The sequence below is a fragment of the Argentina silus genome (assembly GCF_951799395.1).
Source record: "Argentina silus genome assembly, chromosome: 13".
Lineage (NCBI taxonomy): Eukaryota > Metazoa > Chordata > Actinopteri > Argentiniformes > Argentinidae > Argentina > Argentina silus.
Genome location: NC_139667.1, coordinates 6,549,964 through 6,577,758, shown reverse-complemented (window position 1 = coordinate 6,577,758; position 27,795 = coordinate 6,549,964). Strand labels below are relative to the sequence as shown.

At 49.5% G+C, this 27,795-nt stretch overlaps 1 protein-coding gene across 4 annotated transcripts; it reads right to left on the bottom strand.

Moving 5' to 3' along the window:
• Positions 1 to 210: 210 nt before the first annotated feature.
• On the bottom strand, positions 211 to 27,795 carry numb (NUMB endocytic adaptor protein). 4 transcript variants are annotated; one of them, XM_083683423.1, is made up of 11 exons: positions 27,623 to 27,795; positions 13,954 to 14,090; positions 11,018 to 11,092; positions 6,593 to 6,625; positions 5,868 to 5,942; positions 5,141 to 5,281; positions 4,632 to 4,836; positions 4,069 to 4,362; positions 3,612 to 3,755; positions 3,194 to 3,325; positions 211 to 2,620 (listed from the first exon to the last, which is right to left on the bottom strand). In XM_083683423.1, the coding sequence occupies exons 2-11, from the start codon at positions 14,077 to 14,079 to the stop codon at positions 1,875 to 1,877; spliced, it is 1,971 nt and encodes a 656-aa protein (XP_083539549.1). In that variant the 5' UTR covers positions 14,080 to 14,090; positions 27,623 to 27,795; the 3' UTR covers positions 211 to 1,874. The 4 variants fall into 4 exon arrangements, with proteins under 4 accessions (XP_083539549.1, XP_083539548.1, XP_083539551.1 ...); XM_083683422.1 differs by having other exon boundaries at positions 4,069 to 4,365; positions 27,623 to 27,794; XM_083683425.1 differs by lacking the exon at positions 3,194 to 3,325 and having other exon boundaries at positions 4,069 to 4,365.

Here is a 27,795-nt window from a genome sequence, read left to right as displayed (position 1 = left end):
ATAACACCGGAAAAAATCTCATGGAAGAAAATTGCACATGACCTCTTGACTGTGTTATATGTAGTTCACATCCTCCAACCGATGTGGGTTGAAGAGTAAGTTGAAACAATGTAAAAGACAAAGACCGTACAAAGCTGATTAAGTTGTGTGGCGCGGTCAATCATTGCTTAATCTATGGAGATATGAAGTAAAGTAAAAGGCAACATGCTATTGAACAAAAACACAGAGAAAGTAGTTTATTCCTCTACCACCATCAATTTATTCAATCTTTTTAGCTTCAATTGTTCTGGAAAGAAGTGGAATAAAGTAATGAAATAATTACAAAATGGAAAAATACCAGATCAGAGAACAGATCATATTCACAGGTTTGATAAAAACAAAGTATGACCGATCAGAGCGTGAGACACACAAATCAAGCTCTGCGTCCCTTTCCACTGCAAACAGCTGGACACACTGTCAGAACCACAAGAAGTTTAAAGAGGTCAAGACACCCCAGCTTTCAGTTACTGTAGCGTCATGGCTGACCCATCCATTCAAACAGACATGCACGGTTGATCTTTTTTTTTACCAGTGTGATCACATGATCAACTTATTTCGGTGCTTGTGCAAAAAAAAAAGGAAAAAAAAGAAAGAAGGAAAATCAACTAATTTAATTGAAAAACATAATATAATGGTACGGAACATATTGGGAGATGACACTGTCCATAGTGTTGTTATGATACAAAACAAGAATGTTACCACAAAAAAAAAAAAAAAAGAATGACAATGAAGATGTAGACAGAGGAAGTTAAATGTAGTAAGTACTAAGAAGTACTAGACTAGTAAAAATGATAGTAAGGAGAGAGAGCACTGGTAGGAGAGGCGACCTGGACACCACCACCTCTGCTGGGTCCACACTGATTGTTGCTGCAATGGTAACTTATTTACAGTGAGATGCACATCCAATCACGGGACGCAAAGAACGGCAATAACAACAGATTTAAAAAAAAAAAAAAAAAAGAAGAAAAAAAAAGAAATAAAACAGCTGTCCCTTCACTCAATCTCTCTTTACATCACAATAGAAATCAGCACTGTCATGAGCTGCGAGTGTACAGTATATATTCTTTATAGATCTATATATTTATGTATATATATGGTCATTTCTTGTATACACGCACAACCACTCATTTTCATTGTAGCTAGCCTGTGCCTTTGGCAAGATTACTTACAACTCTTCTGTTAGATTCCAAAGCTATTTAAAATATACTTAATGCATAAAAATAAAGATTTTGGCATTCTCTCACTTATTCTTCTGATTTTGAAGTTTAATGAGAACTTCTCGTCTGGAAGCTCAGTTCTCTTCAGTGCTGCAGTCCTTCTGCCAGGTAGGGTAGAAATTCATACACCAGCCACCTGGGGGTGCTATGAGCCGAACCTGGAGGAAAGGGTAAGGGGACAGGGACCGGAGCAGCAACGCCTGTGAGAAGTAGCTTGTGTGTGTGTCTCCAGAGATGGGAGGAATGGGGCTGGGTGGGTTCAGCACCGCTACTCCACAGGGTAATGACCACGCCATCCAAAGCAATAACAAAACTAAACCGACAATGCAAATGAAATGCCTCGTAAGCTGCCCCTTGTTAACTCCATCCTGTCTCACTGCTGTCCATGGCTCCACATCCGCTGATTCTCCCCCCCCCCCCCCCCCCCCCCGTTGCCCTCTCCCCTTTTCCATTCCACTCTGCTCAGGTTGTCCACTAAGCCAGGCAGAGAGAGGCAGAGAGAGAGAGAGAGAGAGAGAGAGAGAGAGAGGATAAGGTTGGCTCATCTCTCCCCAACCTGCACAATCAACAAATTCCCTCCATTCCCTCCACCTCTCCCTTCCCAACTGCTCTCAGTCTTTAGAGCTGGATCTCAAAGGTCTTGTGCAGCTCGCTGGAGAAGGGGTTTGTAGGGGAAGGGGTGGTGCGTTGGCGGGATCGGCCCTCCAGAGCAGCCCACTGGGCCTCAAAGGCGTCAGCTGGGTGCTGGGGGGGCAACGGAGGGGCGGGAGAGGACGGAGCGGGCAGGGAGGGAGGGGCCCAGCTGTCCGCCCCATTGAAGGCTACACTACCGTTGGGTGGCTGGAAGGGGGCCGGGAGGGTAACACAGGGCTGCGGGGGCTTGCTGAACGGACTGACGTGACATACTGCATGAACATCATACTGTGGTAACTGGGCAGGGTGGTTGGAGAAAGGCTGCGGTTGTGTGGCTGAGCCAAACACGTTAGCCACCATCTGTGACGGGGTGATGCCCACCATGGGGACACTAGGCTGGGCATACGGTAACCCGTTGGACATGGGGAAGGAGACTGGAGCCGGGGCATGGAAGGCAGGCTGGCGAGGGGGCAACATGGGCACCGCAGGGGGCAGTGAGGACATGAAGGCCACCGGGGGGATAGACGCCACGGGGGCGAGGAAGGGCTGGGCAGGGTGTGTGGGTCCACCCACGATGGGGGACGGCTGCGGTGCGCGGACAGACTTGGTCACCTCCTCCAGCCACCGGTCTGCCTCTGAGGGGGTCCGTCTGTGGGAGGGCACCGAGGGGGAAGACGAGATGGAGCTGGGCGGAGCAACAATCATTGGGGCAGGGCTTGTCCAATCACCTCCTGTTGGACAAAAGAGATTGTCAATACACTTTTTCAGTATCAGCATGCGAACACACCAATGAAACGAATAACCAGGCAGTTCAACCATAAAAATAGTCTTTCATCTCAAAACCGTTTGGCAAATAAGTAACCTGAAACAATCAAACAAATTGCTGCTGAATTAGTCAGTCAATTTGTTACTTACTGGTTAGCGTTCCATGTGTTGCCTAAGGCCCTGGCCACACCAAACTATGCTATCTGTTAATTACAGGTTGAGCCAATGGTTTCTCTCTGGGAGTCATAAGTTGACGTTTCATACGGTTCGTTTATTTACGGACAAAGAAACGTTTGAAGGAGTTGAACTTTCCACAGTCTGTTCATCCATTTAGCCAATTAGAAACAAGGTTTCATATTGAGTTGCATTGTTCGGTTGCTAGGTTGCATTGTTCAGTTGCAAGGTTCCAAATTCCACACGTCAAATCGGCTAGTGATTTCATACGTATGCGACTTTATCGGTTTCCTGATCGTTTGGTGTTGCCGGGGCCTGAGGCTACATGCAAACACACCACCAGGCCTCCCTGTGGAGCTTCCTACCTGGATGGGCTGAGGAAGGAGGCCCTCCTGGGGTCTTGGCCCAGGGGTTAGTGTCTCGGGCAGGCAGTGGAGGGGGCAGAGCTGGGGGGTTAGCGACAGCAGCAACAGGGAAGGCAGGAACTGTGCCGTTCACTATAGCAGCAAACAGGACAGCAGATAAGAGATGGAAGCTAATACAGGTAAGCACGTGTAGACACACCATACACGTTGATATTAGACATCACAAACATGCCGAAAATGAACATGCAAGTAACAAACATTCCTCGCACGCAACCTTAAAACGTGTTAAGCGATTGTATGGTTAAGTGAAAGCAGGCAGACAAGCTCACAAAGGCATGAGAACAACTCACACGCTCTACCCTACACACAACACAGACTATGAAGGGACAATGGAGAGGTAGGTTTCCAGTAGTGTTACCTGGTGCGACAGGTGACTGTGGGGAGGAGGTGGGTTTGGGCATGGGGGCAGAGGAGAAGGGGTCTTCTGGGGGCCCACTGAACGCACTGGTGATCTGAGTGCACAACGAGCTGATGCTGTCCCCCTCGCCTTCCACCTCGGGGACTGGAGAAGGGACACGTGGAGAATGATCAACGAAAGAGACAAGAATGATTTTACTCCAGTCTTCCACTATGCTCTTTAAAACATGCTGGGCAAACCGGTTCAACACAAAAACAATGCTTACATATGCCACTGATGACTCACATGATGACCCCACTCTTCACATTCATTAGGAGAACCAAACAAGACGGTTGCACTTGAGGGTCAATGAGATGATGGTGAGACCAATGAAGGCTGTGGAAGAGGCACCTACAGTACATGCCGTGTGGGGGCTGGTGGTGGTGGTGGTGTGTGTGGGGGGGTGGCGGCGGCTCACCTGTGTTTTTCATGGGGAAGTCGGACTTGCGCTGCATGTTGGAGGGCAGCTCGTTCATGCGCAGGGAGAGCTGCCGTTTGAAGGGCGAGGTCTTCTGGCTGAGGGCTGGGAAGCCCCGGAAGGAGCCCTGCCTGGCCAAAACATCCTCAGGGGCATGTCTCCGGGGGATGGCCTGGGGCCCCAGGGTGGACATGGGGAGGGGTGGGGAGGGGGTCGGGGGCCCCGGCAGGTTGGCTATGGGGTTGACCACACCGCCACCCGTGTTCGCAGGGATAGCCGCGTTGATGTCGGTCTCTGCTGTTGGAGGAGAAAAAATATCAGGGATAGTCCTTCACATTTGGGTAGAAGTAGCCTTCATAGATCGGGTTGTCATATGTAGGAAGACACACACACACACACACACACACACACACACACACACACACACACACACACACACACACACACACACACACACACACACACACACACACACACACACACACACACGCACACGCAGGCAGACTCACTCACTCACACACTCACACACAAACACAGACAGACAGACAGACAGACACACACACCTTTCTTGGCATCTTGTAACTGCCTCATGACCTCCTCTCGCTCGGCCTGCTCTGTTGCTGTGGTGACGCGGAACGAGCCCTCCCGGGTGAAGGTGGTTCTGTTAGCGTCGAAAGTGGCTGTGACCCCGCACTCCTTCTCCCTCTTCTGCTTGCGCTCCAGACAGGCAGCGAACGCACAGCCCACAGCATGGCTGAGACGCTCCCCCTGGAAAGGTGAGAACATGCAAAATAACAAGCTAAAATGTTAATTTTGGTGGAATAGCCCTTTAAGTCAATGAACACATGGCATGTTAGCTAAGGGGTGTTCTAAGTTGTTGGTGCATGGATGACCATGATGGGTGGTACAGTAAGGACATGCTCAGTCAATCATTGTTTCAGAGAGGCCAATGGCATTTCTCTCTGCATTAGTTTACTGGGTGATACCAGTGGTTCACAGTGCATGTCAATGAGGCCTAGTTTCTCCCACCGCTGGTAGAGAGGGCTCAGGGCAGCATGGGTTCGGTTCTCACCGAGTCCTTGATTGCCATGAAGCAGTGGCAGATCCACCGGCGGGTGGTACCGTCTCTGCAGATGTAGGAGAACGCCCGCTCAAAGTTCCGGTCCGGAGCGCAGAATGACACCTTCTCTATTGTCTGGTCCAGGATCAGGTCCTGTGGAGGAGAAACAGGTCCATGACCGTTATTACATCATCCTCCTCCTCCTCATCGTTATCATAATAAGTGCTCCCTATTTGATTAAAAATGTCATTTCATAACTGAAAGAAACATGTGCAATTCAATGCATGATGTGATGTTATATTGTCTCCAACCCAACAGATGGCAGCATAGCCCATGATTGAAAAGGGATGTTAGAACTGGTCTATTTAGGAGTCTCTTGGAGCTGTACTGAGTAAATGATGATGAGATGTAGAAGCACTTCCTGAGGTCAGTAGACCACAGCTGTAGCCCTTCACTGCAAAGCTTTCCTTTTTATTGATTAGTGTGTGTGGGAGCTTTATCCTTCCCAGAACCCACGGATGTACACGGAAGACGCACGGCACTCAATAGAAAAAAAATAATATATATATACTATTTTATTTAGCTTCCATTAAAAACATGACTTTCCCGTCTCACAACCTTCATCAAATCTCTTTCACAGACCCCCAAATACACCGTAGGCCTTGACACATCCTCTGGCTTCTCTGGGTTAAGAACCAGCTGCTCAGTGTCTCTGGCAGAAGACGGGGGAATCCATTACCTTTGTTTTGTCGTCTACCACACGGAGGCCGTCTGCTGACACCCACAACACTGCTCTCACCGCCTTCTTCCCAGCCTGCAGACAAGACACAGACACACGTGTGAGAGGGAGAGGGACGAAGGACGAGAGGGAGAGCAAAGCAAAAACCCAGCGACGTCTTTTCCGTTTCGCTCCCTCAGCTGATATCCCCTTACCCCGTTCCTTGAAACCTACACACAAACACACAAACCATCTGGAAACAACCAAGTGTCAAACTGGTCAAAAGGAAGGGTCGGAGAGAAGAGAATTCATGAGTAGTAGGTGTTGAGTGGTGTGTGTGTGTGTGTGTGTGAGTGGACCCGTATTGGAATGAAGAAGAGGAGAGAGAAGACGGGGTGAAAGAAGACAACATCAACAACAAAGCAGCTGACAAAGTGGCCCAGGGGTTAAAACATAGAAAAGAATAAACTGTGCACACAGAAAGACAAAATCATTCACGCAAAAAAGGTCGCTATTCTTGTTTGATGGAGGAAAAGCTGATGGGACACACACACACACACACGCACCGCACACACACACGCACCGCACACACACACATGCAGCTTTCCTGTTTGTTTGTACATAAGTGAAATGTCCACACAGATTCCCCCAGAGGTTCTTCTGGCCTTCAGCCGTGATCAAAGAGTGAATGTTATGTGAGGGGGGGAAAAAGAGACACGCACTCAGAGACACAAAGCAGAACTTACTTTTGTAAAGAAGCCCTTGAAGAATTTCCTGTCCTGGAAGTGGGATTGGTAAAAGGGGAGGTGGGGGGGAGAATGGGGAGGACAAGGCAGTAGAATGTTACCGATGAGGAGAGCTACAAAATGTCCAGATGAGCGCATGTGGGTTTGGGTGCTCTTGTGTTTGTTTGTTTGTTTGTTTGTTTGTTTACAGGGAAGGGGGTGGGATTGAAGCTTGGTTAAGAGTGAGTGGAGCAATGGATGAAATGAATCCACATAATTCCAGATTGAAGGGGAAGGTCAAGGTGATGTATAATATTATTATTATTATTATTATCATCATCGTTATTGTTATAATTTGTGTTAGTACTACCACACTGCCAACAACACTGGAAGCCAGTAATCCATATAGATCCAACCATTCCCATCAAGACCCCTCACAACAGCCAGCTTTAATCTCACGTCCCACAGGGCCCAGGAACCACAGACACAGCAGCGCTCCCACCACTCCCAGCTGAGCCACTAACATCAGAGACAGTGTTATATCCCCCCTGACAGGATCAAACTGGAGAAGCACACAGGCAACACAGGACTACAGGCTTGCTTCCCACAGCTTTGACATCATCAGAAGGCGTCTGGACAGGGAGATAAGACTGGCCAAGCATCAGCTGGGAGGTATAATCCCATTACCTTTTCTAAGATGCCCAGTCTCTGCCCATTGTGATTTCACAGACAGAGATTCGCTAAACTGCTGGGAGGGGTTGGCCACTGAGCCAGACCATTGAGTGACTACCACTCATCAGCAGGGTCAGGGGTCAAGCTAAGGCCACTGCACATTGCGGAAAGGGAACAGCAATCAAACCCAAACTAATCTTAATCCTCCCAGTCCCTCTACCCCTCCCTGGCAATGTCACAGAGTTGCTTTCCACCACCGGTGAGTAGGAGTGCCACTCTGATCCTGTTACACAGCTGTGGTGGAGACGGGACTTGGGAGGGAGGGAGCACCATGTTAATGCATGATTAAACGTGTTACTAGCGATGGAAGTGAAAAAAGAGTGACTGTGAGTCAGCGTTGTTAGTGGGAACTGCAGACATGCAGGGGGCACACACACACACACACACACACACACACACACACACACACACACACACACACACACACACACACACACACACACACACACACACACACACACACACAGCTGTTAGAGAGAGGGAGTTAAGGAGACATTGGGAGGTATTCATGGGGACATTTGAATATAACCTGCTTAAAAAAGACAAAAGAAAAGCAATCCAATAAAGTCATCAACAACATTCATATTTAATAAAAAAATAAATTAAAAAAATAAAAAACAAATCAGGAAAATGGTCACTAAGACAAGTCTGAAAGAGATCTTTGGAGAGAGGAAAGGTTGTAAAAGGTACAGCTGTGGATCACAACAGAGCAGAGACGTGTAAAACATGATAAACCCTCGGCCTACAGAAACCTCAACACCACAATGCACGCGACCACAATACACGCAACCTACAAATCAAAACAGTGGCCCGTCCTAAAAACACAGAACAAAACCGGCTCTCGACATAAAAGGTTAGTCATGTGTAGAGCAACACCAGCGACATAACAGAACATCGCTGGTCGCCAACACCAGTAAAGACTGGGCCACGGGCCAGCAGCAAAAGGAAGTGACATCACTGTGAAAGAGGGCAGCGTGGAGGTTGGTGGTGCCGCAGTGCAGAATCTGCCTAGTCCCTCCTCCTGCCCCCTCTCTCTGAGTCACGGGTCACAGAGCAGTGAGGAAAACGCTCATTGCCACCCCAAACAGAGACAATGGAGACATCACTGAGTGGAGGAGAAGAAGCCCTTTGTGAACCCTGCTGCTGTAGCCATCTCTCTCTCACACACACACACACACACACACACACACACACACACACACAGTAAAAAACACCACCATATATATATAAATGCACACATATAAGATTATAGCCTACGCGTCCCACACAAGCCTCAGGCAGCAGCGCTCCCTCTCCGTTCCTCGTCTCGCTCCCCGTCTCCCTCCACAGCTCCAGCCAGCTGATGCGAGTGTGGAGTTGATGTTATGACTGTTAGCTGCAGTGGCGGTTTAGCGCTTCACAACACCCCCCACTCACCAGCCTACACCAGTCTCACAGCACTCCCGAGAGCAGAACACCATTCCCCTTCCCTTCATCCAATCAGAGCCCAGGATTTTCTACCTCCATCCATACAGTCCTGTCAAATGGCCAACTGTCTCGAGAGTCCAGGTATTTCCCCAGGTGAGGTACACTGTCAGCAGGGGGCACTCATGCACTCTTTCAGTAGGGAGTCAATAGAGCACGGGTTTTCCTGGCAGGCGAGACTACTACAAGTGCAGGTGGATTGCCACGTTTAGGGCTAGGGTTCAGAGGGTCACACCTGCACGTGCTATCTCGATCGCACGCTAGCTGTGGAGGAATGCACAATACACACTCACAAACCGTGTCATTAAACCACGGCCGCGTGGGCATACCGATAAGGGCCCAGGGCAGGCAGGAGGGGGAGGGGTTTCCAGGGGAGGAAATCTTATTAAAGCCAGGAGGTTCAGAGAGTCAGGGCCCACAGGGGAACAGGAGACAGCCCCAGTCATGGCTCTGTTTGGGTCCTCTCTGTCTCGTGCTCTGGGTTAGGAAGAGCATAACTCAATAACGGGGCACGGCCCCAGGTCTGGAGCTCGGTGTACAAGACGTGACCTGTGTGAGTAAACCACATAAAATGTGTTTGTCTGCATGCTGGGAAATTGTGCTCGTGCGTGCGTGCGTGTTACGGAAACCACAGACATTAGGCCTGTGCATGTGTGTGATGAAGACCACAGCCGTCAAGCCTGTGCCTGTGCATGTGTGTGTATATATGTGTGTGTGTGTGAGATGAAGACCACAGACGTCAGGCCTGTGCGTGTGTGTGTGTGTGTGTGTGTGTGTGTGTGTGTGTGTGTGTGTGAGATGAAGACCACAGACATCAGGCCTGTGCCGGTAAGAGTACCCTGCGTGCCAGTGACAGACTGTACTGTGTGGTCACTGGGGTCTTCTCATGTTAGCTGTGATTCGCCCATAGGGACACTACAGCAGCACAAGATTCAATTTGACCAAGCCTCCCCACCAGCCAGGTCACAGCATGCACACCTGGGCTCATATTCTGGCCCACAGCCAAGACTCAAACCTAGGGTTCAATCCAGTCACAAGCAATCAGGAGGGTCACCACCAATTGAGATTTAACCCCCCCAGTCATGAGGCAGATGCCTGATTTCTCAGCCATGCAGGAGACACGAGAGACATGCCTCACGTTGCAAGTTAACACTGCCATACCTCATTCACAAATCAAAGCACATATTCTCCATAATCCTTCCAGGAAATGAATAATAAACGTGCAGATTAAGCTATATACTTTCAACAAAAGGCCATTCAAACAGGGGTTGTTGTAGAGAAGATACTGCAGGTCCAATGTCTGAAAGGTTAGCTTCGGTATTCATTAGGTGGAAATGAACCTCCCTGCAATCCATTATCAACGATCTAGTATTTCTGACGTCTCCCTAGCAGGAGGGAGTGATTGGGAGGCGGTAGAGGGAGGGAGGGAGAGAGGTTAGCCCCTGCCTGGTCACATCCTGCGATTACCCACGCAGAGCACGGAAGATGACTTCAAAACGAAGACGGGCCCTTTGTCACCGTTCGGCTACCGGCATTATAGTGGAATCCAATTGGACAGATATCTTAAGGAGGTACGTGCAGAAGAAATCGGGTGAATCACAGAGCGAAGGCCATTTTGTCACTACAGGCCAGGACAGAAACGTCACGTCATGCTAATCCGCTGGAGTTGATGACCTGGGTGCGGCAGCAGGAATACTGTCAACATGGAAAAAGCAATCGCTCCGAGCTTTTCCTTTCTCGATGCTGGAATTTGCCCTTTTGAGCAACTCCTCCGGAACCAGTGGAGGCAGGAAGTGCATGTGTGTCTGTCTGCCTGGGGCCGTTGGACTGACAGAAGGGGGGTGGGGGGTGGGGGGGGGGGCGAGAGGGGGGGGGGGGGGGGTTGGCTGCTCAGGCCCATCAAACCTCTGGAGTCAGTCTATAGGGTACACTGGGTGGAGACCACTTATGATAAAACGCAACAACCCATTCACCCACAGTCAGACGGGCCTACACAAAGGAAGACCAGAAATAAATACGCCAGGAAAACTATAAGTCACATGAAAGAGATGAGGGGGGGGAAACTACCATGACAGAGGAAACAGGGTGGGAGGTAACAAAAATGGAGAGATGGAGAGAAGAGAGAACATGAGAGAGAGAGAGAGATAATGTAAGGGAGAGAGGGGGCTTCCCAGCTACGGAAACCCACTAGCCCAGTTCACAAGGGTGCAGTGAGGCTCGAGGCGGTCCAGTGAGGGAGGGAGTACCTACCGTCTTTAGCCTCTTCACAGCGTCCTCACAGATGTGCATGCCCCTGGACTCATCCACCTCCACATGGCCCAGGTACTGCAGAGAGAGAGACAGAGAGAGAGAGAGAGAGACAGAGAGAGAGAGAGAGAGACATGAGTAAGGGCAGGGACCGTAGTAGGTAGCGACTACCCTTTCCTGCCTCTCCCCGGGGCCCCGTGAAAGGTCAGCGTGGCTCCCGTGTGCTCCCGTGGATGAGTAGCTGCTATACATCAATGGGCGGAAAGAGCTGCTGCCACCACCCCTGCCGCCTCCCCCTCCCCAGCGCGCTCTCCTGTGTGTCACTACAGTGTCACGTCCCCTGACCCCCAGCGGCCCCCCCCCCCCAGCCCTGGAGGCAGGCGGCCATTGTGTGTGGCGACCAGAGAGGAAGTCCTTACCCTTCCCTTAGTGAACACACACAGTCAGTGACCCGAGGCCGACCCTAGGCCTCCACAGGCTATTCTAAGACAGGTGACGTCACAGCTCTGAGTCACGTCCATCAGCCTGCTAGAAGTCACATTCTTCATCAGGATACAGAGGATCATGTTGATGCAAAAGTGACGGTAGCGGGGGCCAGAGCAGGTAGAGCATCTAAAATGGGGTTAGCAATTAGACAAGGCCAACATTGAAATGAGCCACCCTCCTATATAGGCCTGAACATAGCCTAGCCTATTATAGACAGCTATTCGAGCTGCCTTATCTTGTCGGGCCAAAGTAGTCCGATATGGGCCCACTTAAATAGACTAAGCACTGGTACCATCACGGACACAGGAGATGCAGGGGTATAAAGCATGAATCGGCCATGAATTCATCTTAAATCAAGCAGCAAGAGTTCATCCACGGTCATATTTCAGTTACAGAAAATGATATCGTTATTAAAAGCATTAAAAGCAGACGGCCGACGACAGCCTCATAAGCCCAGTCTCTCCGAATCACAAAAGGACCAGTATACAGATTTACGGGCAGTGAAAATCATCATAAGTTGCGTGAATAATTATGTCTCTATGCAGTCCTCAGCTTGCAAACACACACACACACACACACACACACACACACACACACAGACAGACACCCCTCTCTCCCTACAGACTGACTGCAATCTGGAGGGAGTACTCAGGCCTGGTAATGAGCGTGGAATTGGGCTTTTCCTCCCTCAGTGAGAGTGTTTATGAGGGGGAAGCCTCTCGCCACCACACTCCAGGCCCATTTCACCCTCTAATTCCCCACTTCCGCTTTCACTGCCTCTCCTCCTTTCTTCCCTGCCCAACTCTCACTCTGTTTAGTGCCACAGTGCTAATCTTACCGCAAGTATTCCAACCCACACAACTGTGTTCCCCTGGGGAGCAGAGAGAGAGGGAGAGGAGGAGAGGGACAGGGGGGGGGGGGACGGGGGGGGGGGCAGGAGACGAAGAGGGAGGGGGAGGAGCATGGTAGGTTGCACCAACATATTAGCTGGAGAGAGTGAGTGAACGAGAGGGGGCAAAAAAAAAAGATCAATGGAAGGTACAGGGTCGCCTGTTTTTTCTCTCTCAAATGCAATAAGCTTTGGAGGCTGATCCAATTTCAATACAAAACAACGTCTCGCGAAAAGAAACGAGCGAAACATGGGATGAAACCTCGGAAATGTTCACTTCATGACTTTTAGAGAAAAAAAGCTAAATAAAACGGACAAAAGATCAAAGGAGATCAATGCCAACTACCCTTTTACAGACGGTGGAATATCGAAAGTACCTAAGCAGATACCCTGTGAACACACACACCAATTTCAAAGCTCAGTCTGTGCTATATAGAAGTAGGCTAAGTCATAAACAAATCTGGCCCAGTGTGCTGGGTGGGTAATTTATGAGGAACAGGTGGGGGTCAAGATATGTGGAAGGGCTGGAATCTAGGGCGTATCACACACGGACGCACAGACGTCCGTACAAACACAAACACACACACACACACCCACAGACGTCCGTACAAACACAAACACACACACACACACCCACAGACGTCCGTACAAACACAAACACACACACACAAACACACACAGACGTCCGTACAAACACAAACACACACAGACGTCCGTACAAACACAAACACACACACACAGACGTCCGTACAAACACAAACACACACACCCACAGACGTCCGTACAAACACAAACACACACACACAAACACACACACCCACAGACGTCCATACAAACACACAGACGTTCATACAAACAAGCGCGCGCGCGCACGCACGCACGCACGCACGCACGCACGCACGCACACACACACACACGCACGCACACACACACACACACACACACCATAAGATGATAGTAAACTTCCACGCTATACAATAGTAAACACATTCCCTTGCTCCAAGACATCATTCGTTTTACTCAAAACTAAAACTCATAACAAACTGACCCTCTCCAGTTTCCAAACCTAACCTCCCCGTCCGCTCTCTCCTCTCCCTTCCCCCTCGAGGTGTCTTAGTTCCCTCCACGGGGACGGCATGAAGGGGAAGGTGAAAGGTCAGTCACATGGGGAGAGAGGAAGTGTACCATCTCAAACAGTGTTCTGTTTGCGAACGTGACGGTCCTTGTTGCCACAATACGATGCACAGCCAGTCCCCACCTACTCTGCTGATGCTGGTTATCCATTCACCAGCCCACTGTTCAGAGCTAGCCTAGATAATAAAAACAGCATCAATATTTACAGAGGAGCAACCGTGAGCTTGTATAACAGGTTATGGTGTAACCCAGATAGAGCCTGCAGTGGCTCCAGTGTCTGTGATTAATCACAAGCCTTTCAGGGCCATGAGTGTGTGAGTTTCTCTGGGAGGTGTGAGTGTGCCACAGTGAGTTGTCGCAGGGATGCTGTGTGTGCGTGCGTGTGTGTGTGTGTGTGTACAGAGGACTGTTTGCCCTCTCTGAGAGTCACCTTGACTGCGAAGCTGCACTTGCCGCTGCGGACCGCCTCCTCGTCGGTCTGCCACTGGTGCGGCCGGCTGGACTCGGGCACGTACACGTCTTTCTTCCGCCGGAAGCTCTGCCGTAGCTTATTCATCACTGAGCCTCCTGTTGGCAAGAGAGAGAGAGAGAGAGAGAGAGCACAAGAGAGGAGAGAGAGGAGAGAGAGAGAGAGAGAGCACAAGACAGGAGAGAGAGGAGAGAGAGAGGGGAGAGTGCAAGAGAGAGAGAGAGAGAGAGAGAGACAGAGTGAGAGAGAGAGAGAGGGGGGGACAGAGAGTTAGTAAGGCACCGGAAATCAGACAGGAAGCATTACACTAACAGCTTTGCATCAGACAGGGCAGGACAGCGCCCAACGGAACTCTGAAAGGCTGCGTGCGTCTGGGTGCCAACGCAGAAACCAGCACATCCACTTTCACACTCTCTACCCATATCTGATCAACCTCCTCCAGCTATGTTGAGCAACACAGTAGACCTATTCTCATGGGACCGTCACTTGCAAGACAAGAACACCAGAGTCTGTCTTGCGGTCTTGTCTGTCTGCAGTCAGGACAGCCTTTCCAACAGGAGGAGGAGCAGAGGAGCTGGAGGAGCCACAGAGGAGGCAGGGCCGTGATGATGGCTTCCCCTTCTGCTGCTTGGACGGCTACAGGAATACACTGATGTGAACATCCTGATTCCTGCCAGAACAAGAGCTGTTACATCAGACTCCGGCATCACATGGGCTGGCAGACGAGAGGGAGGCCACAGGGGTGACAGCTCTAGAAGACAACCACACCCAGCCCTTACAGGACATGGGCTCCAACATATCTACTCACATCACAACCCAGACATCCACACACACACACACACACTGCAGCACAGTGCAGCACAGTGCAGCACTAGGAGCTCAGCCCAGCTAACCCGGGGGACTCATTACATGGGAACTCTGTTTTCCTTTACCAACTCTGACTGCAAACACCAAGTCTGCTCCTTCGCTAACGAGTTGCAGCAACTTCTGAGCTGATGAGGATCTGGCTGGATTAAACCTCTTTAATCCCGGAGGACTGACTGTCACTCACGCGCACGCGCACACACACGCACACACACACACACACGCACACCCTTTTGTATAATGAAACCCGTGTGGCAGCGATAGCTTCAGTAGAAAGTCCGTAAAGTGAGGCTCTTATCTCTCCTCCACAGGCTACAGCTACATGAGCACAATGGGGCCTTCACTGGACCGTGGACACACTGTTCCACACAGCCTACACACCACCATTCAGTACCATCACACAAATCACACACTGACCACTCCAACCACCGCCATAGAGCTCTATACCCAGCTAACACACACACACACACACACACACACACACACAGGCTCTATGTATTAGCCAAGAGAGAGAGAAAGAAGTGGAGCACATGCAGGTGTGTGTGTGTGTGTGTGTGTGTGTGTATGGCCTAACCGTAATGAGAGCAACAGAGCCGTGCAGGTGTCATGCTATAAACACACCTGTTCTAGAGTAGCTGGCGGCAGAGCGGCGGCGAGGAACCAACGGGAAAACAAGACAGCGAGATGTTGGCTCCTCACTCGCTCTCCCTCCCTCCCTCCCTCCCTCTCTCTCCCTCTCTCCCTCCCTCCCTCTGTCCCTCACACACGCCTTTATTTAGGTCATATCATGTCTCTCTCTGTTCACTGCAGGCTTTAGGCAGGAGCTTGTCACTGCAGAGAGGAGCACAGGAGGAGGAGGAGGAGGGAGAAAGGAAGGCACAGCTTCTCTTTGCTCACCACAGGATTTCTGCCAACAACAAATTCAATTGGACTCGTTTGGATTTGCACCACCTATCAGAACCGAGGTTGTCTGTACATACATTCTCCTGTCATTTTTTCCCACTATTCTCCCCCTCCTACATTCTCATCCTGAAAACCGTATTCAAAACACTCCTCCCTTATTGACAGCAAACAACCCACATACTTTCTCTCTCTCTCCCTCTCTCTCTCCCTCCCTCCCTCCCCCTCTTTCTCTCCCTCCCTCAGTCCCTCCTCTCTGCAGTGATGTGTGTGTAGTGTGCATTAGCAGGGAGGTGTGCAGCAGAGCTGAGCTCAGGCCAGGCGGTGGGAGCGGTGAGGGGGGACGTCTGCTTGGCTGTGCTGTGGGGGACCAGGACCAGGCTGTCATGTGAGGCAGCTTTGCCCCGGGGCCCGGCCCAGCGGGGTGGTTTGGCCGAGGGATGGCTGGGGGGGGGGGGGAGGAGGTGGGGGAGACAGAAGGGAGGGAGGGTGAGGGCTTTGGGAAGCTGTGGCAGGCAGGATCCAACCCTGCAGGAGCTGTCACAACCCCATAGACTACGCTGCCATGAGGAGGCCTTTCTCCTGCCTTAATGAGCCCATTACAGAGGGGCCATTTAGACTTGAGCTCACGCCAGACACACACAGAGAAACACAAGAGAGATGGACTCTCAGGAGACCATGCTCCCTCTGTCTCTCACACACACACACACACACCATATCATCACTAAACAATGATGGGCATGCACACACACACCTCCACCAAGAACTACCTTAGCAATGGTGAGAGAGGAAGAAAGAGAGGGGGAGAGGGAGAGGAGTGAGACCACCTTCTGTCAGCACCGGGCAGGAGGGAGGAAGGAGGGGGGGGGGGTAGAGCAGAGGGGAGTGCTGCAGATGTAACAGTATTTGAATAATCTCTCCAGGAATGGAAAACTGATTAATCCTTGCAGAAGGATCCTGGGGAAGAGCACAGGGATGTTTCAGAGAGGGAGGGAGAGAGGGAGAGAGAGAGAGAGAGAGAGAGAGAGAGAGAAGGGGAGAGAGAGGGGGAGAGAAAAGGAAGGCACCAATATAGCTGCATTGGGTCCAGTTGTCCCTTGCACAACTCAGCAAATTGCTTTATGGCCGATCTGCACCACAAAACCTCATCGAGACGAGAGAAACAGATTTCTGAGGGCATTTCACATTCTCTCGCGTCGTCCATCCCGACGCGCATCATAACGCTGTCAACTGAGCATGCTGCACGTCCACAGACAACGCGTGCTTCTGACACGCATGCTTCAGAACGCTGAGGCACACAGAGCAGACCAACTCAAGGTAGCAGCAGTGGCTCCATTCCACTCCGGACGGCCACATGAAGGAAGAATTTGAAAAATGCTGTTACCGTGGTAATCCAATTTTCCGGCGTCAGCGCTAGCTTGGCATGCTTATGTAAAGGAAAAACATTCAGTGAGAGGATGCGTTATATAAAGCCAGCGTCTACACACAGGGGTGGGGACTACAATGGGGTGGGGACTACAATGACCAGGGGACAGCAGCGGGCAGTGTGAGGCAGGGGTCATCTTAGTGGCATAGGATGAAGTAATAGAAGTAGTCGGAAGAGTGATGAGAGAACCATTGAACCCACTAGTGGACTGTGAGCCTAAAGGCAACTGTCAGGTCCCCTCGTGTCAGCTAGCCGAATTTGTTTTAATGAAATTCAAATCAAAGTCTCTCTTAAGAGCCTAGCCTAGGCCTATGTTTATGTATGTACACTCTCACACATTCAGACATTGCACTAATGTAGGCTACAGCTACACAAATATTTGAACTGGCTGATCTTTTATCTTTTGGGGGGGGAAAAAAAAGTACATAACTCCAAGGGTGAAAGAGAATAAATCACTTGATTTAGTTTCGGTTAAGAGTGGGTATAAATCACTTGCGGTAGTTTTGGGAAAGACGGGAAAAAAAATCATTTGCTTTTGGCACAGCTGAAACTCAGCGTGAGCCTCAGCATCGTTCCCCGCTTAATTACAGTTAATTACAGAAACTGACTTCAAAGGCGGAACAGTGGTGAGAAAAAAAAAAACTAAACTGGTGGAGAAAGTAAGTAAACAAGAGAGAGAGAGATAGAGACAGACAGACAGACAGAGAGACAGACAGAGAGAGAGAGAGAGAGAGAGAGAGAGAGAGAGAGAGAGAGAGAGAGAGAGAGAGGGGGGGGGGGGAGGGAGGGAGAGGGGGAGCGATGAATGGGTGGTACTCCATACAAAGAGGAAGGAAACGGTGGGAACAGGAGTCTGTGTGACTGCTACTGAAGCTGTGCTCTAGTGAGGCCCTCTACCCTCTGTCTCCTCTTCCCTCTCCCTCTCCCTCTCCCTCTCCCACTGCAATCCGAGTGGACAGCCCGTTTCCTTTGTGGACTCTCTGACTGGTTGGAGGACACAGGGCCAGCCCAGCTCAGACGCTCCAGTAACTCTACTACTCTAAACAACGATCTGTGTGTGTGTGTGTGTGTGTATGATAGCAAGAGTGAGTGTCTGTCTGTCTGTCTGTCTGTCTGTGTCTGTCTGTCTGTCTGTGTGTGTGTGGGGGGGGGGGTGTCTCGGACCAGCCAGGCGTGGCATGGGAGCCCAGCCAGCCAGACGTTCAGCATGGAGAATCACAGGGCACTGAGGGAACAGCTGAGGCCACATTTATAGGCCAGGGCAGCACCCCACTGCCAGGGAGTGGCAAATCGCCATGTCAGTACTGAGCCTCCCAGGCCATGATTCAGTCTCACACAGGAGCAGCAGCCTGGTGAAGGGGACAGAGACATAGTGGACGTAGAACCATACAGCATCAATCTTCCTTCCTCTCCTCAGCAGAAATGAGAAGTAACAGATGGGCATCCATTCACATGCCTGCACTCAGACTACATTACCTAGATGGTCTAAAGATAGCCCTCTCCATTATTAAGTCCAAGGAGTGAGTGAGTGAGTGTGTGTGTGTGTGAGAGAGAGAGAGAGAGAAAGAAAAATACTGTCTGTCTGTCTGTGTGTTCTAAGGAGAGCGCTGTCTCACTAACACTTCAGATTGCTGTTAGATCCATGCTGACCCAGAACAGCCCACGTCTGTCTGTGAATGTCCCTCGTGGACCTATCAGTGGTCCACAGTGCTGGTAACGGCCTCCTCAGGAGAAATGTACTCTATCGGAAGACTGGGTCCCGCAGCCCACTGCACATTGTCCTTGACTCTGTAAATGAACACTGGGAAACTTTGTAAACCTTTGAGCCAAAAAGCTACTCTGAGAAACTATGTTTTCTTTTTTTTTTTTCTTCTTCTTCTTCTCATTACTCTCTCAGCAGCGGTTGCCCTGTTTCATTCACTCTGAGGGAAACAGGACACACAGGGGTAAGACGGCATCTCAAGGCCTTAAGCAACAACGTCTCCCTGATAAAGTGTATGCTCTCTGATAAGTACTGAAAACAAAGAGCCATTACAACTAGCATTAGTCATTTAATTTAAAAAGTAAAGATAAGAGTCTGATACGAGGGTTAGGGTTATATGGTGGTGGTGCTGCACACATTCCCTTTGACCAACACACTGGCGACCTGAGACCTGACCAATGGGCCTACGCTGTTACCCATTCACCAGGCCCGAGCGCGACACTGTTAATATGTGACCTATTAGACAAGCTAATCAGTCTGTCGGAGGGACCAATTGAGTTTGTGTTTGAGTCGATGTGTTTTGATTCGCCTCACCCACGAGCTGTCATCGGTAGGCCACTTGTGCTGCGTCACATGGTCGTCACAGATGGTATTTAGTCTGGTCTAACTGATCTGGCGGTGGTGTGACACAGGCGCGTGCTACATATCACACATACATCTGAACTTAACCAGATGTGCTTCGCTGATTCTTAGCTGGAACCTTTACTTTTTTGACATCTCCAGTGTAGCTGTGGGGCCTGCTCTACCGCTCAGCACAGCAGCAACACACACACACACACACACACACACACCACACACACACACACCACACACACACACACACACACACACACACACACACTGCCTGAGACACATGTCAGCAGCAGTCAGAGACCTCACATCACCCTCTCAGCTCTTATTCCATACACAGAAACATGCCCATCCCACTGCCGCGGGGGGGGGGGGGGGGGGGGGGGCAGACCAGCATGCCATGAGCTCTCCCTCCTGCTCCTGTAGTAACACCTTCCTTCCAGATTGCATAATGACGGAGCACCCTGAGAACACCCCCACCCCCACCCCCCCTCCTCTCTCACTCCAGGGCTAGGCTATAGTACATACCAGGGCATTCTCCTCCTCTCCCTTCATCCACACAGAGAAGCTGCAACTGGAGCTGGGAACCAGCTAGGACTGCCACCTACCAATCAGCTAGCATAGCCTGATTCTGTAATCTTTAAAAGCAAACATCAGATGATTAAAGTAAGACTTCTGGCATCCAGTCTACAAATGACGAAAAATTTAAAATGAACAAAGCCAATTAATTCCCCAACCCAAATGAGCTTATGAATTAATCTGCATGGAATTAGTCTGCAACGGAGTCCGTTTATGACATTTCTGCAGTGAGGATCAGAGAGGAGCAGCAGAGTGTGTGCGGTCTGATGAGCGTGTGGTCTCTTCTTGCAGGGTGGGGACACCGTCTCTGGGCGCACACAGAGCTGGCATCTATGAACGTGTGTGGGCACTGGGTAGTAGGCTGGCCTACGCTGCTCTATTCTCCACTGGCCATTCCTGCAGCAGTAATGTCGTCTAATGGGCTGGTTTCAACAGCGCTACTGTGTCCTGTGCCCTGGTCTGTAGGGGCATGTGGACACACTGGCTGTGATACTACTGTGTCCTGTGCCCTGGTCTGTAGGGGCATGTGGACACACTGGCTGTGATACTACTGTGTCCTGTGCCCTGGTCTGTAGGGGCATGTGGACACACTGGCTGTGATACTACTGTGTCCTGTGCCCTGGTCTGTAGGGGCATGTGGACACACTGGCTGTGATACTACTGTGTGTGAGACATGGACAGGCTACAGACAGACAAGAGGCCCGCAGGGCAATAGAGAGACCAAAGAGGAAAGGGATTAAGTGGAAAAACCCTAACAGTGAAATCAATATTAGGCTGGACAACAGGGCCCCACCATCCCATCTGCTACTGGGCTGCTGTGTGTGTGTGTATCATTAGCATAGGATTTCTGTCCAAAACCATGAAGGTAAGAAACATAGACTCCCTCTTTCTTTTCTTTTTTTTTTTTTTTTTTTATAAAGGTTATTTTTTGGAGTGTGGCTGTCTCACACTCGTATTTTTCAGTTTTCATTGGATAGAGACAGTAGAGAAAGACAGGAAAGTAAGGAAGAGAGGGTATGTCAGCAGGGCATGGGCCGGATTCGAACCCATGCCAACATGGACATATGTGTGATCTGTAGGCCGTGGTGCTAGACCACTGGACCACTCCAGGCCACAGACTCCCTCTTTCTTGACCCAAATGATGAGGTCCAAATTAGATAATATAGGTTACTGCTGTTACAGAATTGTTAAGAGTTGAATATCTTATCAAGGTGAGCCCCCCCCCCCCCTCAACACACACACACACACACAAAAGCTAATAAGGAGAAAAAACATGTTTTCAGTGGCTGAACAACGCTGGGTCTTATTTGCATAGGATAGCATAGGATTTCTGTCCAAGAAACAGAAATACAATGGTAAGAGCACTGTGTGTGTGTGTGTGTGTGTGTGTGTGTGTGAAATTGGGACTGGCTGTTTTTGTCAAGCAGCAGGAGTGATGAGTGGATGGAGTGGAACAGGAACTACCTGCTGAGAGAACAGACATGGCAGCGCTCGTCTGCCCCTCTGACCTGGCCAAAACACACACTCCCTCTTTCTCACACCTCCCAGCACAAATTGCCTACACCCCCCCCCCCCCCTCCTCCACCAACAGACACACACGAGAAATTGCTAAATCAGATTTTTAAAACATGCTGACATTAGACTCTGTTCTCTCGGCGGATATAACGAAGTCACAGCACAAAGCCACAGTGACTGAATCAGCTGTTCTCCACAATTAACACCATAAATCATCAATAGCAACTCGACCCCACAAATCAACCTCTCAACCCCCAGGCCGTCATTGACAAAGATGAAGTGTTAGAAAATGCTTTCTTCTATTTCAGGCGAGACAACCTCCCGTAGAACCACGTTAACCTCACATGATAGGACACTGACTTTGAACGTAGCCTGTCCTCTGTGTGTGGACTCCACAACAAGCAACCCCTCCACTCTGACTCCCACACAGACTCGCTCACGAGCACCGACTCAGGAGTGAAGAGAGCTAGGGCAGAGCTGAGGTACGATGATGATGACCACTCCACTCCACTCCACTCCACAGCAGACCAGATCATCTGGTCCTCTTCTTGACCCAAATGATGAGGTCCAAAATATATAATATAGGTTACTGCTGTTACAGAATTGTTAAGAGTTATATCTTATCAAGGTGAGCCCCCCCCCCCCCCAACACACACACACGCTAATTAGGAGAGAAAACATGTTCAGTGGCTGAACAATGGGTCTTACACGGAAACACCCAGAATATTCCGGATAAAGAAAAAATTCTCACTTTTCCCCTCCCCTGTGAAAGGACAGCTTGTCAGGTGGTAATAGGAGCCCACATGAGACAAACCTGGCCTGCTTGAGCTAACACCTGAGCCAACCAAACCTGTCTTACCACCAGAAATGTAACAAGGGCTGTAGTATTCAGCACACCTGCCAAGCAGCAAGCCATTCACCTGAGGAATCCTCGCACCAGATCTTTCCTCATCCTCCTATTTTTTGAACAAATTACTCAAGAGAGGAAAATGATGACATTTTGAGCTGAGGGGGAAGCAACAGATTTCACCATTTGTTTTTACAAAGCATACATTTACGATGCAAGCAGCCATATTTCATGACAGCATGGAAAGCACCTATGGAGGTGTGCCAGTGTGTTTAGGCTATGACTAAGACGTCAGTCAGGATGAGGTCATCCCATGGTAAAGGCAGTGAGTCGTAGAACGATTTGAGGAAGTGATTTCACCACATCGTCGGGTTCTCTCCCTCCCTTGCCGGAGACGGGGGGCCAGTCATTGTACTGCAGAGAACGGAAAATTACCCGGCCCCACAAAATCAGCTGAGGTCCTTTGATGAGGCAGAACAGAAGCACCAATTACTGCGGGATAAGAGGCAGCCCCTCGGAGGCCTGATGAGCCTCAGCCACAGTGGGCACAACGGGTCACTGACCAGCAGGCAAAGGCCTGGTCAACAGGGCTCTCTCAGCCAAAACCAGCCTGTGTCTCTGACTGAATGCTCTCGTGAAGGCGGCCAACGGACGGGCAGCACAGCGAAGGCATTGTTCCCCTCCTGTCGACTCAGCACAGTGCCACTTTCACAAGCCTGACGTCCCTCTCAGGCCGCCTAGTGTGTGTGTGTGTGTGTGTGTGAACATGTTGGGAACATCTTACGTGAGACATTCATTCACCCTGACACACATACCCTTACATATAGGCTCTCTCTCTCTCTCTCTCTCTCACACACTCACACAGTCCCTGTAGCTCTGATAAAACACTGCAGTGCTGGAGGCAGCATTGGCTGCACCCTGACGCAACACACAGGAAACACACTCCTCACACAACCCTGCCCCCTCCCCACGAAAGGAATCCACATTCTCATTCTTCCCACCTTACTTCAGCTTATCCGGAGTGTGGACTGAAACGGCACAGCACATCCGTGCGTCTGTATGCATGCTTGTTAATATGACACACATGCTAGTAGCACTGATAAAAAAAATAAAAAAAAAATCCTAACAGATTGAGGCGAAACCTGATACTCAGCTCATTAATTATTGACATATTTTCCTGTTGTGGAGAACACCCATCATCGATTGCTACGGCACACAGGCCAAGCTAGTGCACAGCCTCAACCTCTGACCAAACAGAGAGACAGCATCAAACAGTCGCTGACCAAAACACACAAGTAGCTTCGACACTAACGCCACATTATCACTCATCAGTCCAGTCTTGTGCTTGCTCATATTCCGTTAACCGTGTTCAGCTGGCAACTGCAGTTATCCAACCGCCACCATCTCCACAGAAGCCAAAGCAGCACGGTGCCGTAGAACTTTGGATCAGACACTCGGCTGTTATACAACACCGCGGACTGGTCCAAGCTGACCCATACTGGCCAGGTGGAGCTTCCCAGCAAAACTATGACTCAGCGAAACCAGCAGGTCTCATGACAGCGAGGGGCAAGACGAGATGAGCTCAGTTTGATGAGGCAGCCTGTCCACAAAGCTACATGAGCACACAACCACATGTCCTGACTGCAGGCTGTGTGAGCCGGCTAGGTCTACAGATGAGGAGAGGTGAGTGTCAGGACTCTGGGGACAGGAGGACACTCAGGGCATCACATTCTGCACACCGCTGGGTCAAAACGCTCCCATCACAACATCACCCAGCAACCACCGCTGTTACCAGGGAACAAGAGCCACGGCAACATGCGCATTCATGATGACGACAGCAGAGCCAGCGACTGGGGCCAAACAAGGGTGAGACATACGAGAGATCAGAACGCTATGTTTGGCACGCAAGGTCCCCGGCCACATCTAAGGGAATATGTCCATCTGTGACGTACGCTGGCGGAAAATACAAAGTCATGAAAACTTGTGCCACGAGGGTCTCACTCCTATCCGTCTTCGAGCTTGGACTTGATTCGCCAAAGGAACATGAGGGCAATATAGGGCAGGCAGGCCTGGCACAAGACTCACTTCTTGGGTCACTCATAATTAACGGAGAGATCAGGGGGCTGAATAAAGCATGAGTAGTGTGTCCATTGGGGGCTCAAATGTCACCATGTAGGGGCTTAGCGAGGGCTCTCTTGGGTGAGAAACACTGAGTCCTGTACCGTCCATAGGGAGAGGGCTGGACCTAAAAGAGAACGCACCAAGCACACTGTGCTTCTCTAACCTAATCTCTAGCTGACACAGTCAGAGCGACATAAAGAGCTCAAACCCCACCGGACCTAATTAAAAGCTCTAGGAATCGTCCTGTCAGGGCACAGTCGAAGAATGTTGTGTTTAAGAGGTCAACTTGTAAGCGACATGCTCACTCAAAAGTCGCTTTGTTCTTTCGAATGGTGTGAAAAAAAACTTCTGAAATATAGGCCTACCATATATAGCACTATCCATAACTCAGTGTCATCGTGAGTGTTGTCATATCCGCTACCTAATACATCGCAGAACGGGACCATAACTGGAGACTCTCGTTACCATTAGAGACAGGCATTACTAGTCTACGGTCTGGCAGTTTATCCACTGTAAATATGGTCTGTTTCGCCCGAAGCCAAGGCAAACTAAAGTTTGTCAGCTAAAGAACTGATGTAGTATACTTGTTAGTTCATCATCACCTGCTTCAACTGTCTGCTAGCAATCATAACGTTGCTGTCTGTCTCCAGGTTTCCAGTATTCTACAGTTTATGACGTATGGACTTTCAAAGCGTATTAACCGTCAGTGCTAATGCTCTAAGGGGTCTCAGATACTTAGATGTGAGAAGCAGTGAGACTGCTGCGCCCAAGGAAAGGGCAGAACTTCTGACTAGTTATGTGCTTTCAGAAGTCCTATTTTAGGCTAGTTGTGCTGCAAACGAGGTCAGCACATTTGAGAATCTGATTCTTATAAGTCCCCTCTGGTTGGATGTTCACAGAAACAGCGTTTCTGTTGGATTCAGTACCACTCAGTGCTACAGAAATAAACTGGGACTGTCTCTGCCTAACTGGTACAGATGGTTTGCATATTTTCCTAATGATGCAAATGTCCTAATTAACATAGGCTAATCCTTAATGATGCTTATATGACTTAATTAAGTGATCACTCCGCAAACATGACAGTCCAAGCAAATACATGCAGTTATGTTTCCAATCCTGCTGAAGTATAAGAGCACCTGTTCTGGAGCAGAGGCACACATAAACAAAGACCACAATAAAGCTTAGGCCTACCATCCCATACGCTGATCTATTCTGTGAGAAAGTGACAAGTCTAACACACAGCACAACACAGTTGAGCCATGGGAGATTGATATGACACTGATACAGACTGATACATAGAGAGACTAAAGACGTGTCCCAATTGTCTCCTCTGCTCATCTTAATCTGTCAGAGGGGACAGGCAGGCCTACCGGTACTCAACTCAGATCTGACTGCAGGCAGCAGCAGTAATCACAGATCGCTTTCCTCACACTCCCAACAAATGGGCTTTATTTTACTGCCTTGATTCCACCGCCATACCATGTTTATTAGAAGACCAAGAGACTGAAGTGAACACAATTACTGAATGCACAGCTCATAGCACAGCTAGCTTATCTGTCTGTCCACTGCGTCACTGATCAGTCACATGGATGGACCATTGCCAGGAGAGGGCATCCTGTTCTGTGCCAACACACCAAGTAGCAGTGGATTGGAGTCTCAGCACTAATCACTGCACAGATCACAGAGACACTGCATTTTCCTCCTCTGACAGATGCTTGTTATGCACAGGGGCTTTGATACAAAGCATCACGACAACCATCTAAAGGAGATGTGAGCTCTTACCTGCTCAAAGACAAACATTCCAATATTCAACTCATGTTAAATGAGCACACCAACAAACCACAGCTTGAAAAATCTAACTAGGCCTAGTTGTTGTTCACAAAAGTCACCCCCAAAAGGATTGAGAGAGGAGAGCAGCTCCCTCATTGTTAACTAGGGCATCATATTGACGAATGAACCGCATGTTTCAGTAGAATCAATGGGTTATTAGTTGCGGGGGTGTGCAAATTCAGGCAACACATTTTGTCATTGCACTAAAAGCAGTAAACAAAAACACATTCCACTAAAAGCTGAACAAATCTGTTAGTTAGCTGTTCAGCACTCAAACTGAATAAGAGTATGTTGAAAATCAGTTACTAATCATCAAGCCCTTGATTAATTTAGTTAAATCAGGTGTTCTGGTGCTGACACAGCTCTGACTCCCTGAGGACCACCACAATAAGCCTGGGTGTGGGTGGGGGATATGAGGAAGAGGCTTGATTAGAACATCTTGACTCTATCTAAATGAGGACATCTTGTATCTACACAAAAGGGCTGTTGGATTACAACACAATATCCAACTGTTAGCTAACGTCATGACCAAATGACAGGTTCCACATGTCGTGTTTTCCTCATAGTAATACTAGAGGCTAGCCATTTAATTATCTGTCTGGTGTCTCTCTGTGACTGGAGAAGAATAACCCTGGCTGTGTGACAGACGTTGGCTCCGAGCTGTAAGCGACTACGCAGTGATATTACACGGTTTCAGATGTTCTGCATTTTACTTTAAATAATAAACTAAGCTGTATAAAAAAGTGACAGGCACTGGGGCACGGCTAGATAACCACAGTAATGTGGTTGTGTTATTGTTAGCTAGCAACAACCAAGTGAATAGACAATTGCGTCCTCGTCCAGCTCTCTGCTCTCGTCAAAGACTTGCAACCCAGCACCTGAAGCTATGAGATGTGAACTGTAGCTAACTAGCCAAACTAGCCGCTAACGTTACTCCCTGTTACTCCCTCCCCGTGTTACTTCTGTAGCCGTCATAACTGTGTCGGGCTTCTTCATGAGGAAAACCAGCTACCTAGTCTTTTAACCAACTCTCTCAAGGCAAGATAGCTAGTTATCTAACGTCATCATTTCTGCATAGTAGTGGCTTGGTCAGTCTAAGCTCGCTAGCTATTTAGCTAGCTAGCTCTGCCATCCGTATGAGCCCCGACCACATCAAAATCTTGTAGCTAGCTAACGTAACCTATTCATATCTGCAACACTAACCCTGTCTCCTTACCTGTGATCAGCGCCCCGATCCAGATGTGGGTAAAATTCAATCACCGTAGCTAGCTATTTCTCACGAACCTTGCCAATACAATTTAAATTCCAGAGAAGTAGGGAATCGGCTCTATCCCCGCGTAGCAGCTCAGACGTTTCACCTGCCACACTAGGCTGATTCAACCAAACCTC